Here is a 14,813-nt window from a genome sequence, read left to right on the forward strand (position 1 = left end):
TACAATGAACTTTTAAGGAAAGAGAAAGAGCTCAAGAAGAAGGAGAAAAAACTCGAGAAAAAACTTGATGATATCGAGAAGTGGGAGATTTCCATAAGGTGTTCACGCGCACTACTCTGACTTTATTGGATTTTTTGTAGTTGTTGTGTATTGTTACTCTTTAGTATCTAAGTGATTTTGGAACTTGGTATATGTTGTTCCGTACGTGTCAATATGTAAGTTAGTATTAATATTATGTACATCTAAACTTTCTATGTTGTTGTTGTATGTTCTGAAGTAATTTGGGAGTTTTAGGTAGTAAACTTTAAATGTTTTTGATGTAGGTTATGAAGCAATCTGGGATTTACTTAGTAAACTTTCTATGTTGTTGCTGTATGTTTTGGGAAATTTATACGTTGATGTAGGTTCTGAAGTAAACTCCAATGTAGGTTTCGTCTATTAGAATCTCGCTTTGCATATTGTAATTTTTACCAGACAAGATTGTGCCACATTTTTTTTTTTTAATTTTTCATCATGTTAATAATTAGAAAATTTGACATAAAGTGTGTTTGGATGGATAATGTTTCAAAATTGATATTAGGTACCACATAAGAAATTGGACCAGTACTGATAACATCAAGTTCTATTCAGATTCTACAGTTACAAATTAATACAAGTAGTTGTTCCTTTCAAAAAAAAAAAAAAGTTCTATTCAGATTCTAGGTAGGCACAAATTCAAATCACCTTTAGATGAGTATCACTTGTGCAATCCATGTTGCATAATAAGAGGCAGCATGAGTGCATTGCATAATAAGGGGTAGCATGAGTGCATAACCTGTGCTGTACAACCGTAAATCTCAACCAATTCTACAACCATAAATCCCAAAAATCCATTCATGTCATTCATAAAATATACATTACATTCACAAAAATCCTAAAATCCACAAATAAATACATTAAATCCACAAAAATCCATTCCTGTCATCCACAAAAAATACATTAAATCCACAAAAATCCATTCGTGTCATCCACAAAAAATACATTACATCCACAAAAATCCATTCCTGTCATCCACAAAAAATACATTAAATCTACAAATGACTTCCTTATATCCACAAAAAATCCGTTAAATCCACAAATAAATTCCTTAAATCCACAAAAAATTCATGGATTACATTCAAGCAACATAAATCCATTAAATTCCACAAAAATACATTAAAGTCCACAAAAATACATGAAAAGTAGACAAAAATCATTGCAGCAGTTATGATCCATTCCATAGTGCAACGGTTGTGATCTATCCAACCCAAAGTGCATCTAGAAAGAATAAAACCCAATTAAAAATGTTATATTAAAAAAATTATTAAAATATCGGGAAAAATTAGGATCCACTTACACTTTCTTGACTCTTAAGCACTGTTTCTCAGACCTGTATTCCACTAATGTCAAAAGCTGTGCTTTCTGGAACGGCCTGGTGAGAAAATACTTTTTGAAACACAACCATATCATTAGAATTAAAATATAAATATGTACTTAGATATATATCTGCACATGTCCAGCATTGGCCTTATCCATCTCTGAATGGCCAAATAAAGATCTCTGTGTGTTTAATATGAGGGTATCTCATTCATCTCGCTAATAATTAAGTAACAAATAAGAACACAAAATTTTCATATTTTCTCTTGTCAAAGTGAATTTTCATATTTTCTCTTGTCAAAGTGGCAAAAAAAATGTCATATTAAATAAACACACCTATTTGCGTTTCCCTTTTTCTGGTGCTTTTTTCGCTTTCGCTTTGACTTTTCGCATATCTTTCTCCATCTTGGATGCTCTCCTAAGAGATGGGGATCTGCCTTTCCCACGCACAACATGTGGACTGCGTATTTGCCCAGAACCAGCGACAATAGTTGCATCCCTTGCTGTACAACCAACATTGGAACCATTTTGGGTCATCGATGAGGGTTCTTGGTTGGCACAATACAAATCAATCATACCATATAACTTAGCTTTCGCATCCTGAGTATGCTCTTTCGAACTCGCTGCAAGAGTAATCATCTGATAACAGATATTCAACATCTCTAAATATCTATTAGAATTTGCTCGTTGTTCCCTTGCATCATAGCTAATGTGGATCAACGTGTATCACCTTCTGATATCCTTCCTTCATCGATCTAAAATGTACCTATTTGGAAAAAATTTAATCTCGTTACATCTGAATACAGCCAAAATGTGCCTACACAATATCCCTCTCATTTGGAATAATCCACAAGAACATTTTGCAGTTGAATCTTCCTCACTAAACTCCACAAAATATGTAAACAGCTTACTGAACTCTACCAAATGAACTTCATCCATTACCAGATAGGTCTTCACTGCACCATCACTCTTATGACACTTTGGATTCATATTGATCATGCCGGTAACTTGCTACTGTACTTCCTTGAATTTAGAATTTGTGTACAAATCTTGAAACCTCTTCTCAATTAGAGATTTAGATATGCAGGGGGTTGTGACACTAAATGAGTGGAAGTCCGGGGCATTTTCATTCTAATTTTTTTTTTCAATGCGTTATCAAACTGGTCTACAAACTCTTTCAGGCTGGTCTTAGCATTAACATACCTATCAAAGAAGGTATTTATGCTCTCGTTTCGCTGCGTTGTACTCATTTCCGCCCAAAAGTAGTCTTTCAAGATTGCTGGAACCCAATGCTCATGCTCAGCGTATAGACTTTTGCAACCACGCATTCTCATGCAAACTGTACATGGTAATTAACTGATCCCAACTTGTCTCAAACTCTTCAATACTTTGGCTGTCATACACACATTTCATCAATGCATTTTTCATCCTAATTTTGTAGGAACCATATGAACCAAACTTTTCAGGGACTTTCTTCAGTATATGCCATAGGCAAAATCTATGTCGGGTCTTTGGGAAAATAATAGCAATTGCATTTTTCATCGCTCTATCTTGGTCATTGATAATAACTTTAGGAGCAATACTATCCATACACTACAACAAAGTTTGGAATAAGCACACAAAGTTCTCCATATCTTCACTGGAAATCAAGCTTGCTCCCATGAGAATTGACTGTCCATGGTGGTTTACACGAACAAATGGTGCAAACAGCATCCCATATCTATTCGTCAGGTATGTGGTGTCGAATGTGACCACATCACTGAAATATTGGTAGGCTGCTCTACTATGGGGGTCTTCCTAGAAGACATTCTTTAACCTCCCGTCATCATCTAAATGCATTAATGCAAATAATCTAAGATTTTTGTATTGCATCCTACAAAAATACTCTCGCAGTGCACCAGCACCACCTGCGCCAAGTCGTAGATATCTTGCCTTGTTGATATAATTACTACAATTCTTTTCTAAAAACGGGAGGTTCTCAAATCTGCCTGCGCCAACAATCAGAGATCCAAAACACTTGTTCATTCAGACACCAACCATATCATTTGTGTCTATAACTCTTTTGACGGTATCACTCACTTCTCTACATCGAAAGAAGCGAGATTTCTTTGGACTGAGGTCGTGGTTATAGATATTATGAACCATAGTCAATCGAAGTTTTCCATCAAATTTGAAGGCATTAATCTTTGCCTTATATTCCGTCTTTCCTGTCGGATATGGGTTGGCGACATTGAAAGTCTTATTACAAGCCTTCCCACCATGAGCACAAGTAAGGGTGACATACCTAACAGTCTCATCTTCTCCCCTCTTAATCATTTTTGTGTGATGACCCGCTTTTACGTGTATTTTCACCGAAGGGTTGTTTTTATTTTAAGTAATATATTAGTTTATTTAATTTAATTTATTGCGTTTTAAAATTGGTTTTTATTTATTTGATGTTGTGTTTTATTTCTTTTAGTCGTTTTGTTTTAATCTCGTTTCGGCGGATTTGTTTTGTTTTCCCGGAGTGAAGATTGGACCTCATTTCTTTCCTACATCTCTTTTTCCCTTTTTCCTTTTTCCTTTTTCTCTTTTCTTTTTTTTCTTCTTATTTCTTTTTCTTTTCTTCTTCCTTTTCTTTCCTTCTTCCCGCGTCCGTTGACCCTCTCTCTCTCCTCTCCCACGAAGTAAGCCAGCCCAACCCCCCGACCCACCGCCGTCCGGCCGCCGTGCGGCACACCACCCCCACCGGTCGAAGCCCCTCCCTCCGGCGCACCACCCCATCGAACCCCAGCCCCATTCGGCCAGCCGTTTGGCCGGAAAACGCCCTTGAAGCCCCAAGGATTTTTGCCTCGATCCGCCGCTGTCGCACCACCTCCGGCCACCACCTCTTCACCACTTCATCACCGGTCCCTTGCCGTCCTAACCCACCTATTTTCGGCCTCCAACGACCACCGGAATAGCTCCCACGAACTAGCTTTCCTTTTTGGGAAATCCGGCCATCAACCTCCATTTCCGCCGCCACTCACGGCCAACCACCACTTCCAATAGCTTCATCATCATCCCTAGACCATTCCCTATCAATCTCAAGCTTTGGTTTGTCCCCATTCAAAAGTGGGTATTTCACAACCCACGGCCACAGTGAATTTTCACCGTTACGTTGCTTTTTCTCCGCCGTTTGCAACGCCGCGTGTTTTCTAAAAATGCCATATAGCGCTGTAAGTATTTTCCAAACCCTATTTTCAGATTTAAATATATATTGCTCTTTCAATAATTTATCTGCTGGTTGGCTGATTCCGGACTGAGTCCGAGGAGTTCGGGGGTCGGATGGATAGAAGACGGAGTTGCTTGTTTTATTGATTTATGTTGGTTGGTTATTTTTGTGCATTGATATGGCATTACATGGTGCATACACGTGTGTTTTTGTTTAAGTGTGAAAAGTCTGTTTATTGGCGTAAGTGGACTTACGAGTGCGTGTGTATCACGACCCCAAGCCGGGATGGAGTATTATCTCGGTGGAGCTCCTCTGGTCACTCGGGAGCGGAATAAACTGAGTGACGTCCCCTGAGTTGTCGCTGGGCGACGACGGGAGCGGGGCTAGGGGATGCTTGGCTACGAACGCGCCGGGCTCGGAAGCGGGCATCGCTCTACTCACAGACTCCATGGCCCTTTGCTGGCGAGGGCTAGAGGATGCTTGGCTACGAACACGTAGGGCGTGGAACTGGGCATCGCTCGTTAGGTGTCACATGCGTGGTGGGACTCTGCGGTGTGGCACTGGAGCCAGGGTGTGCGGATGACCCCTAGGGGAGGTCATGGTGCATACGGATAAAATGGATAATGGTTTGGGATGGATATAGGCCAAATGGGACTTTTGGCGAGATATTGGGCCAAATGTGACTTTTGGCGGCCAAATGTGACTTTTGGCGTGATATTTGGAAAGGATATGTTTTTGGGCCAAATGGGATTTTTGGCGTGTGTGGAAAAATATGTTTTATGAGTTTTGCGCATTGGGCATACTTCATGCATATTATTTGAGTTCTATATGCTTTTATCTGGTGGTGTTTGGGTTTTACTTACCTGCGGTACCATTTTTGGTTCCGTAGATTTTGGTGCAGGATTCGAGGATGAAGAGGAGGAGGCTGAGCCTGAGGATGCGGCTCCGCCGGGTTGCTGATGTTATGCTTTTCTATTTGGTTTAAAACTATATTTGTGTTTTTGTAATATTTTATTTAAGTATGTTTTAAACAGCCTGTATTACGTTAAGAAAAATTCTGGTACTTAGTTATATGACTTTCGTTATCCGTTGCGTGTTTCTTTGTGCACATATGTTGCTTTTGCACACACTTGGCACTCGTCGATAGGGTGGTGACCCGTGTTTGTTGTCATCATCCGGACGTCTCGATTTTCCCGTGTCCGTATATAGGGATTTGGGGGCGTCACAGGTGGTATCAGAGGGGTTTGGCTCTGGGTAAAACCACATGTCCCGTAGGGAGTACCAGAATGTTTTTAAAGTTGTGTTTTAAAATTTATGTTAAGTAAAGTTGCTATTTGTTTTGTTTTATTTGTTTGAACTTGTTTGCTTGTTTTTATTTATTTGGTTATGTTTTTGCATGCTGGTTTCTTTTGTTTCTTGCTGTGTGATGTTGGTTTTGGTTTTTGGTTTTATGATGGTTTTATTTGTTTTTCTTAAAGGGGGTCAAAGGTTGTGCAGTGGCAGGAAGGCGGTATAATCGAGGATACTATTATTAGGCATGAACAATTAGTGTAGTAGGCTTGAATTTTTAGCGATGTGGCTTGCTTGTATGATGTTGAGGTCTGAAGGGAATGTCATGGTTTAGGCAATCTTTGTAAGGTGGGAACTCACGTTTTAAGTCGCTTAAGTCGCTTAAGATGATTGAGGTCAAGGTTTTGTAGAATTTATGGAACGAGGCTATAGTATAGGAGAGTGTAGGTTCAACGAACTTGAATGATATGTTTAAGGGAATTTTATTTAAGGTTTGGGGTCTTTCGCCGCTGTGACCTGGCAGCGCTTTAAGAAAGAATTTAATGATCGCTTCTTTCCCGCTTCCGTGAGGCGGCAAAAAGCAAGAGAGTTCTCAAGCTTGGTCCAATGGAGCATGACCGTGGAACAGTACGCCCGAAGATTTATAGAACTTGGGCGATTTGCTCCCCACCTCATCGCCACAGAGGAGATGCGAGCTGAGCGTTTCTAGGAGGGACTACGCCCTGATATACGCCGTATGGTGGTCAGTCACCAGATATCCACTTTTCAGGACTTAGTGGATGTGGCCACCCTTATAGAGAGAGAGAATAATCTGAGTATGGGCTCCCCTCCAGGGCAAAAGAGGCGAAGTTTTTCTGGTGAAGGAAGTAGCTCGGGTTCGCCTCAGAAATTTGTTCAGCGGACTGGAACTCGACCGCAAGCGTCCTCAGGTGTTCGTATGGGAGGGCGAGTGCCAGTTTGTGGAATTTGTAATAGAGCTCATGAGGGTGAGTGTCGACTAAGTGGTGGACCCCATTGTTACCGATGCGGCCAAGTGAGACATATAGATCGTGAGTGCCCTAGTCGAGTTGAAGAAAGCTGTGGAACTCGTCGCAGTGGTAGATCTAACTAGAGGCAATTAGCTCGAACTCGAATGTACGCAGTGACTCCTGGTACCGTTGGAGGCGAGGTTACGGAGACTCAGAATGTTGGAGTCATGGCAGGTAGGGGTCTAATCTAATCTTTAGTGATGAACGCCTTGTGTGGTTTATTATTATTATCGAGGCTTGAAGAAAATGGCATGATCGGGGTGATCTTTTAGGGAAGTAGAATAATTGAGTTCTTTGGTTCCGTGGAGTTTATGAAATGGTCTATAACGTAGTAGGTTGTAAGTTCAACAAACTTCGATGTTAGATTTTATGAAGTTTCAGCAAAGTTTTAAAGTTTGGAGCCTTATTGATTTTAGGAAAATAAGTTTATGGTAATTAAGGTGTTAGGTTCGACAAGCTTTGGGGGGAAATAATTCAATTTCGAGTTTTAGATTTTGTGATTTGGATGAGTAATTTGGTGGCAATTGGGGTTTTAGATTTTACAAGCTTTTAAGGTGAATGATTTGGATTAAAGCCACCAATCTTGAGAATTTCAGAAAATAATTTATTATCTATTAATGTTTTAGAATTTGAAAGATTTGGGAGTCGATTGTTCTATTATGGGATGTAAGTTCTTTGATCTTAGAAGTTTCGAAAGATGATTCTTATTTGATTTAAGGTTTTAGAATTGCAGAGTCGAAGGACTGATTTATAATAAGAATTGAGTTCTTAGTTTTACAGACTTAGTGCTGTAGCTTGATCTACTCTAGTGAGTGATTAGTTTGTAATCATTAAACATGGGGTTGATTCGAGTTGAGTTATTGATATGAAAATTTTTCTAGAATAGATTCCTTTGAGGATTGGAAGTAATGATCTAGTTCGTGTATTTCTTTGAGGATTGAAGATATCGAGCTAGTTTAGAAAATGATTATTGTTAACTCAAGGTTGCAGTAATAGATTTTAGGAAATGATTTTTATCGGTTCGGAAGAAATAGATCCATCGAGGTTTTGGAAACAATAGTTTAATTGTTGGTATTGAATTCGACTGAAGTTGAGACCTCATGTTTTGGAGACTTTTAGGAACGGATTATTAGTAGGTTTAAGGTCATTTTCAGTATAAAACTTTAAGCGATAACTATTTGCTGATGTTAAGGGTATAAGTTAAGCAAATATAGGAATGATTCATGTTGATTTGCGGATATAAGTCGAGATGATGGAAATAGTAGTAATAGACTATTTGTGTGTTGGAATGACGTTTGGTTTCGGCTAAGGACGTATGAGATCAACACGTGATAGTGGTGAATCGATTGGAGTGTTCAGTCGAAACGTGTTACTCAATGGAATGTTGGTTGGCAATAATTGTTATAGCTCGAGATTATAGTGACAAGTTTTAGGATTGATTCATACCGAGTTGAGGATAATAGATGATGCAGGTTTTGAAAAATGAATTTTTGTTTATTTTGAGGATAAGGTACGGATGTTGGAAATGGAAGTGATGGATCACTTATACGTTAGAATGATTATTGATCTTAGCTAAGGGTACATGAGATCTATTTATAGTGGTGGTGAGGGTGTATGGATTTCGGAGAGTACAAATCCTAGTCTCTTTTTTGGCTTGAGAGAAGTGGCTTTGGTGAGTACTAAAGTGGATTAGATGTTATAGTATTAAATTCAATAGATCATAACTTTGAGTTGTTTGGTAAGTTGAATGGAATGTACAATTGAAGTGGGTTACCAATTGGAGTGATGGTTGGCATTAATTGTTGAGTCTATCTTCAAGAATTAATTGCGACTTGAAGTCATAGGAATTTAAATTGGTGAGGCTATACTTTTCTTTGGAGATTAAGTATCCAGTTGGGAGAATTGGGGATATGGTTATTTAACTTGGAAAGAGATCGTTAGATCACCATATGTGGTGTATGAAGTAATGAATCTTGAAAGTTGAAACTTAAGCATCAACGGTGGGTAGCATAATCACAAGTATGAAGTAATAAAGCATTAGGATCCATGAGTGTTGTTTAATAGTTTTGTTGGATTGAAGATTTAAACAGTATGGCCTGTCTTGAGATTTATTTGTGAAGTGCTATTGAAGGAATTAGTTGTGCTAAAACTAGAGTTTTTGAGAGTACAAGTAGGTGGGTGAGTTACCAAGAGCGTTTCAATTATGTCTAGGTGATGTCAATGGTAGTTTATAATGAGTTAGTTATTGCAAGATTAGATGTTATTCATAATATAGGTAATGAGTTTGAAGTATGGGATATCGGATAGAAGTTATAGGCGCTCTCGTTGGTTGGCCGGGAAGGACTTGGGCCTTTTGGTGATGTTTCTTATCTTTACAAGAGACATGTGTATTTTGGGATGATATTATGTGTTTTCAAATTGGGGCCTGGAGGTTGTTTAGTACTGGTTTCTGTCATCAATGTTGATTTTCGTTTGGGGCAGCGATGGCCAACCGAGGAAGGAGTGGAGATTTGTGGTTTTTGGAAGTATATGATTTTCTATGGAAATGTGGTAAAGGTTTTCTTGTGGTTAGGTGTGGATTGAGCTTGTATTTCATGATATTAATTTTTGAGGATATAGCCTTTATGTATTTTGGTGAGTTATTAGAGTGCGCGCGAAAGCATGATTTTTTTTGGAGATTCTTAGAAGTTCAAACTTTGTGTTGATTTTGAAGAATTAGTAGTGATTCAAAGTTTTAATGGGAGATTAATCTTTTAGTCGTGCAATTTGGTTTTTGGATGGTTAACTTTGGAGGTGGCTATTAGGTTACCAAAATTGGTATGGGATGAAAGCTTGGAAGGTCAAGCAAAGACGTCGTTGATATTAGTAATTTATGGTGAGAAGATAATAACCGTTGGATTTGTTGGGAGTTGTCGATGATATGTATCTCTCAGTTATGTTCAGAGTTGTATCCTGTATCTTTTTGGCGTTGGTAGTTGATCTTGCAAATTTCGAGGACGAAATTTGTTTTTAAGGGGGGGAGGATGTGATGACCCGCTTTTACGTGTATTTTCACCGAATGGTTGTTTTTATTTTAAGTAATATATTAGTTTATTTATTTTAATTTATTGCGTTTTAAAATTGGTTTTTATTTATTTGATGTTGTGTTTTATTTCTTTTAGTCGTTTTGTTTTAATCTTGTTTCAGCGGATTTGGTTTGTTTTCCTGGAGTGAGGATTGGACCTCATTTCTTTCCTACATCTCTTTTTCCCTTTTTCCTTTTTCCTTTTTCTCTTTTCTTTTTTTTCTTCTTCTTTCTTTTTCTTTTCTTCTTCCTTTTCTTTCCTTCTTCCCGCATCCGTCGACCCTCTCTCTCTCCTCTCCCACGCCGTAAGCCAGCCCAACCCCCCGACCCACCGCCGTCCGGCCGCCGTGCGGCACACCACCCCCACCAGTCGAAGCCCCTCCCTCCGGCGCACCACCCCACCGAACCCCAGCCCCATCCGGCCAGCCGTTTGGCCGGAAAACGCCCTTGAAGCCCCACAGATTTTTGCCTCGATCCGCCGCCGTCGCACCACCTCCGGCCACCACCTCTTCACCACTTCATCACCGGTCCCTTGCCGTCCTAACCCACCTATTTTCGGCCTCCAACGACCACCGGAACAGCTCCCACGAACTAGCTTTCCTTTTTGGGAAATCCGGCCATCAACCTCCATTTCCGCCGCCACCCACGGCCAACCACCACTTCCAATAGCTTCATAATCATCCCTAGAATATTCCCTATCAATCCCAAGCTTTGGTTTGTCCCCGTTCAAAAGTGGGTATTTCATAACCCACGGCCACAGTGAATTTTCACCGTTACGTTGCTTTTTCTCCGCCGTTTGCAACACCGCGTGTTTTCTAAAAATGCCATATAGCGCTGTAAGTATTTTCCAAACCCTATTTTCAGATTTAAATATATATTGCTTTTTCAATAATTTATCTGCTGGTTGGCTGATTCCGGACTGAGTCCAAGGAGTTCGGGGGTCGGATGGATGGATGACAGAGTTGCTTGTTTTATTGATTTATGTTGGTTGGTTATTTTTGTGCATTGATATGGCATTACATGGTGCATACACGTGTGTTTTTGTTTAAGTGTGAAAAGTCTGTTTATTGGCGTAAGTGGACTTACGAGTGCGTGTGTATCACGACCCCAAGCCGGGATGGGGTATTATCTCGGTGGAGCTCCTCTGGTCACTCGGGAGCGGAATAAACTGAGTGATGTCCCCTGAGTTGTCGCTGGGCGACGACCGGAGCGGGGCTAGGGGATGCTTGGTTACGAACGCGCCGAGCGCGGAACCGGGCATCGCTCTACTCACCGACTCCGTGGTCCTTCGCTGGCGAGGGCTAGAGGATGCTTGGCTACGAAAACGCGGGGCGTGGAACTGGGCATCGCTCGTTAGGTGTCACATGTGTGGTGGGACTCTGCGGTGTGGCACTGGTGCTAGGGTGTGCGGATGACCCCTAGGGGAGGTCATGGTGCATACGGATAAAATGGATAATGGTTTGAGATGGATATGGGCCAAATGGGACTTTTGGCGAGGTATTGGGCCAAATGTGACTTTTGGCGTGATATTTGGAAAGGATATGTTTTTGGGCCAAATGAGATTTTTGGCGTGTGTGGAAAAATATGTTTTATGGGTTTTGCGCATTGGGCATACTTCATGCATATTGTTTGAGTTCTATATGCTTTTATCTGGTGGTGTTTGGGTTTTACTTACCTGCGGTACCATTTTTGGTTCCGTAGATTTTGATGTAGGATTCGAGGATGAAGAGGAGGAGGCTGAGCCCGAGGATGCGGCTCTGCCGGGTTGCTGATGTTATGCTTTTCTATTTGGTTTAAAACTATATTTGTGTTTTTATAATATTTTATTTAAGTATGTTTTAAACAGCCTGTATTACGTTAAGAAAAATTCTGGTACTTAGTTATATGACTTTCGTTATCCGCTGCGTGTTTCTTTGTGCACATATGTTGCTTTTGCACACACTTGGCACTCGTCGATAGGGTGGTGACCCGTGTTGTCATCATCCGGACGTCTCGATTTCCTCGTATCCGTATATGGGGATTTGGGGGTGTCACATTTTGTTATTACCCCAAACCCGCATTTCTTACCACAAGCCTTATAATAACTCACTAATTTTTCAAGGGAATTAAACTCCATCCTTGATTTTGGCTCCTTAATCATATCATCACCATCGATTTCAACATTTTGAGATGTCCCGACATTACAATCCTCATTTTCCTATGGATTTGGTCTATCATCATTAATTTTATCAACTATAGAGGATGTACATGGCGCTTTAGTTTCCCCACCATCGGGTCCATAGTAACCATGCATGTAATTTGCGATGTCTGGACAGGTTGATGATATGTCCTAACAAAATACATGGATAAAGTTATTCATGTATTTTGGAAATAAATATAAACTCATATCATTCTAATATTAATGATATATTAAATGATATAACATACCGCAGATGGGGGATTTGAGCTACATGGTGTTAGCGTAGATGTGTGTTCTTTCCCGTTTCGCATGCTGGGAGGGAGCCAAATGCAAATATTAGATTTGAAGAATAAAAATGCAAATAAGGGGGCAAGGAAATACAACAACTATAGATATTCCTCCAAAGAAATATAGGAGTATTTAAAAAATAATAATAAATTAGAAAAGAGAGAGGAAAGAACTAAAGAAAGAATTAAAAGCAACAAAATGTAGAGTATGCATAAAGTAGTAGTTTTTAGGGATGGGTTGTGGCAGCTTTTGTTGTGAAATTAAAAACTAGCCTATCTCTTAATTTCTAGTTAGCCAATGATAGTAGCCGACAAATTAAAGCATCAAATGTATGTGTGAAAAAGGTACCCTATCTCTCTTTGGAAGCCTTTGGAACCATCTTAGGTCAAGCCTATATTAATTGGGTGAGATTTAGATTTCCAATAAATAAAAACCAAAGACAAAGAGAACATGCATGGAGGGCTTACAAGAGTAAATGCAATCGATTGTTCATGGCAACTGGACAAGTAGGGTATACTTGAGTTGCAGAAAATAATCTAAAAGCCCACTCCCACCTTCCCTTTCTATACGCCAATATTGCACATTCTTGGTTCACAATCATCGATTCCTTTTGCTTTTACTTTTCCCGTTTCCCTTTTCTTTCTCTTAACCAAGTTTTTATATTTTTAATTATGATAGAAACTATTTTTTTTTTTTAATTTTTTTTTAAATGAGCTGTTTTGGAGATTTCCTTCAAGTAAATCCCTGAGATGCTTTGGAAACTCTATCTAGTCATGCTCCTCTGTAGTATATAACTCACATAAGATTCAGAGTTGAGCTTGTGTAGATACATGATGCAGAAGTGATATATACCAAAAAGTAAAGAACGTGCGTTTAAAAATATGAAATCAATGGCCAAGAGATGGGTATGCATGCAGAGAAGTTTGTGACCCACAATACGAGAGCTACAAAACGTAATTTTAGCTATTTTTGTGAACACTGTACAATCTCTATGCAAACTAACAGCAAACAAACGTGTTCCTCCTCTTACTGAAAATTTCAGTCACAATGCAGAGTCATTTGTGAGATTTTAGCAGATCTAGGTACTGGATCTAGCTACTTCAGAGGATAATATACCTTAATAGCCGATGGAGACTGCACTAATGTAGGTCCGCCCCTACCTAGAGTCAAGCCCTAAAAGAACACTTCTTTCCCCCTAGTACTGCAACAACTGGCTTTTTCTTCATTATCTATATCACCAAAATGCTTTTGACCCAGAACAAAGAGAGAAAAAAAAAAAGGAAATTCAGAAATGAATTTAGTCTGGGCAAGGTCTTTAAGAAGGAAAACAAATAAATTAGATAAAAAAAGAGAAGCTAAAAATGGATATTTTAGTAAGCAACCTTACCAACTAGGTCTCGATGGAGCTTTACTCGCTTGCATGATTGTGCTTCCTTTCCCCGTCTAAAATGGACGCTACATCTACACGATGGCGACAATCGCAACTCAGAGATATGCAAACAACGACGGCGAGCGCGACTTAGAGATCGACGAACACCCACGACGGCAACAACCGCTTTTGAGATTGCATGAACGCGTCTGAATCCACAGACCAAACGAGGAGCAGCCAACCAGTGGAGAATACGAAAGTGGAAAGTGGAAACCCATTTCATTTCATTTCCCACTTTAGTCTTTCTTTCTTTTTTTCTTTTTGTTGGCTGCCACGTTAGCCGAGGATGCGGCGGGGCCACAGGGACTGTTGTCCCTAGAACTATTGAATAAAATTATACCAATAAAAAAATTTATATTGTTTAGATCTTTGAAAAAAGAATGAAAGAAAGTCAATGAAAATTAAGTAATTTTGTTTAGAAGGGATAAAAATAATATAATTGAATATTTTTTGTAATATTATTATTATGATTTTTATTCTTATTTTCAATTATGAATTCTAGTTTAGTAAAAGATGAAATTTTAGATATTTTTATTTGGTTATTTAGAGATGTACTTTAAACAGAATTATCACTTGATATTTATATTTGGGAGCACCTTGGAGCAAGAGCTGGTATAAAATTATCACTTGATAGTAATATTTGGGAGCACCTTCCATTACAGTCCTCTAAAACTTCAATGGTGAAATTTCTATAGATTTTAGAAACCTCAAGAAAATCTTGTAAATTTTCAAGAGTTAACTAATCGCATAGGTTTGAGTCTGTCAATATCGTCAGTGTTATCACTCATTATGGTGCAAGAAGTGCAATTTTATTTATTTGAGGTAGTTAAAAGTGTCAAATGTGTTATGGTCTGTGTCATTAGACTTAGTTGATTATTTAGGATTTTATGGCGCAATAATCTAATTTTCAGTTTTCGGACGATACACTTGTTCGAAAATATGTTTTG

The 14,813-nt window shown here is 39.2% G+C and overlaps 1 protein-coding gene across 9 annotated transcripts; it reads right to left on the reverse strand.

Moving 5' to 3' along the window:
• Window positions 1–1,021: 1,021 nt before the first annotated feature.
• On the reverse strand, window positions 1,022–14,078 carry LOC122300139. Of its 9 annotated transcripts, none has more exons than XR_006239926.1 (5): window positions 13,825–14,078; window positions 13,554–13,682; window positions 12,398–12,461; window positions 1,376–1,450; window positions 1,022–1,296 (listed from the first exon to the last, which is right to left on the reverse strand). XR_006239926.1 is itself a non-coding variant. In XM_043110586.1 (4 exons), the coding sequence occupies exons 1-4, from the start codon at window positions 13,857–13,859 to the stop codon at window positions 1,086–1,088; spliced, it is 399 nt and encodes a 132-aa protein (XP_042966520.1). In that variant the 5' UTR covers window positions 13,860–14,078; the 3' UTR covers window positions 1,022–1,085. The 9 variants fall into 9 exon arrangements, 2 of the variants coding, with proteins under 2 accessions (XP_042966520.1, XP_042966519.1); XR_006239925.1 differs by having other exon boundaries at window positions 1,376–1,464; XR_006239929.1 differs by lacking the exon at window positions 12,398–12,461.
• Window positions 14,079–14,813: the final 735 nt, after the last annotated feature.

Source organism: Carya illinoinensis, chromosome 2, assembly GCF_018687715.1.
Source record: "Carya illinoinensis cultivar Pawnee chromosome 2, C.illinoinensisPawnee_v1, whole genome shotgun sequence".
In the NCBI taxonomy this organism is placed as follows: domain Eukaryota; kingdom Viridiplantae; phylum Streptophyta; class Magnoliopsida; order Fagales; family Juglandaceae; genus Carya; species Carya illinoinensis.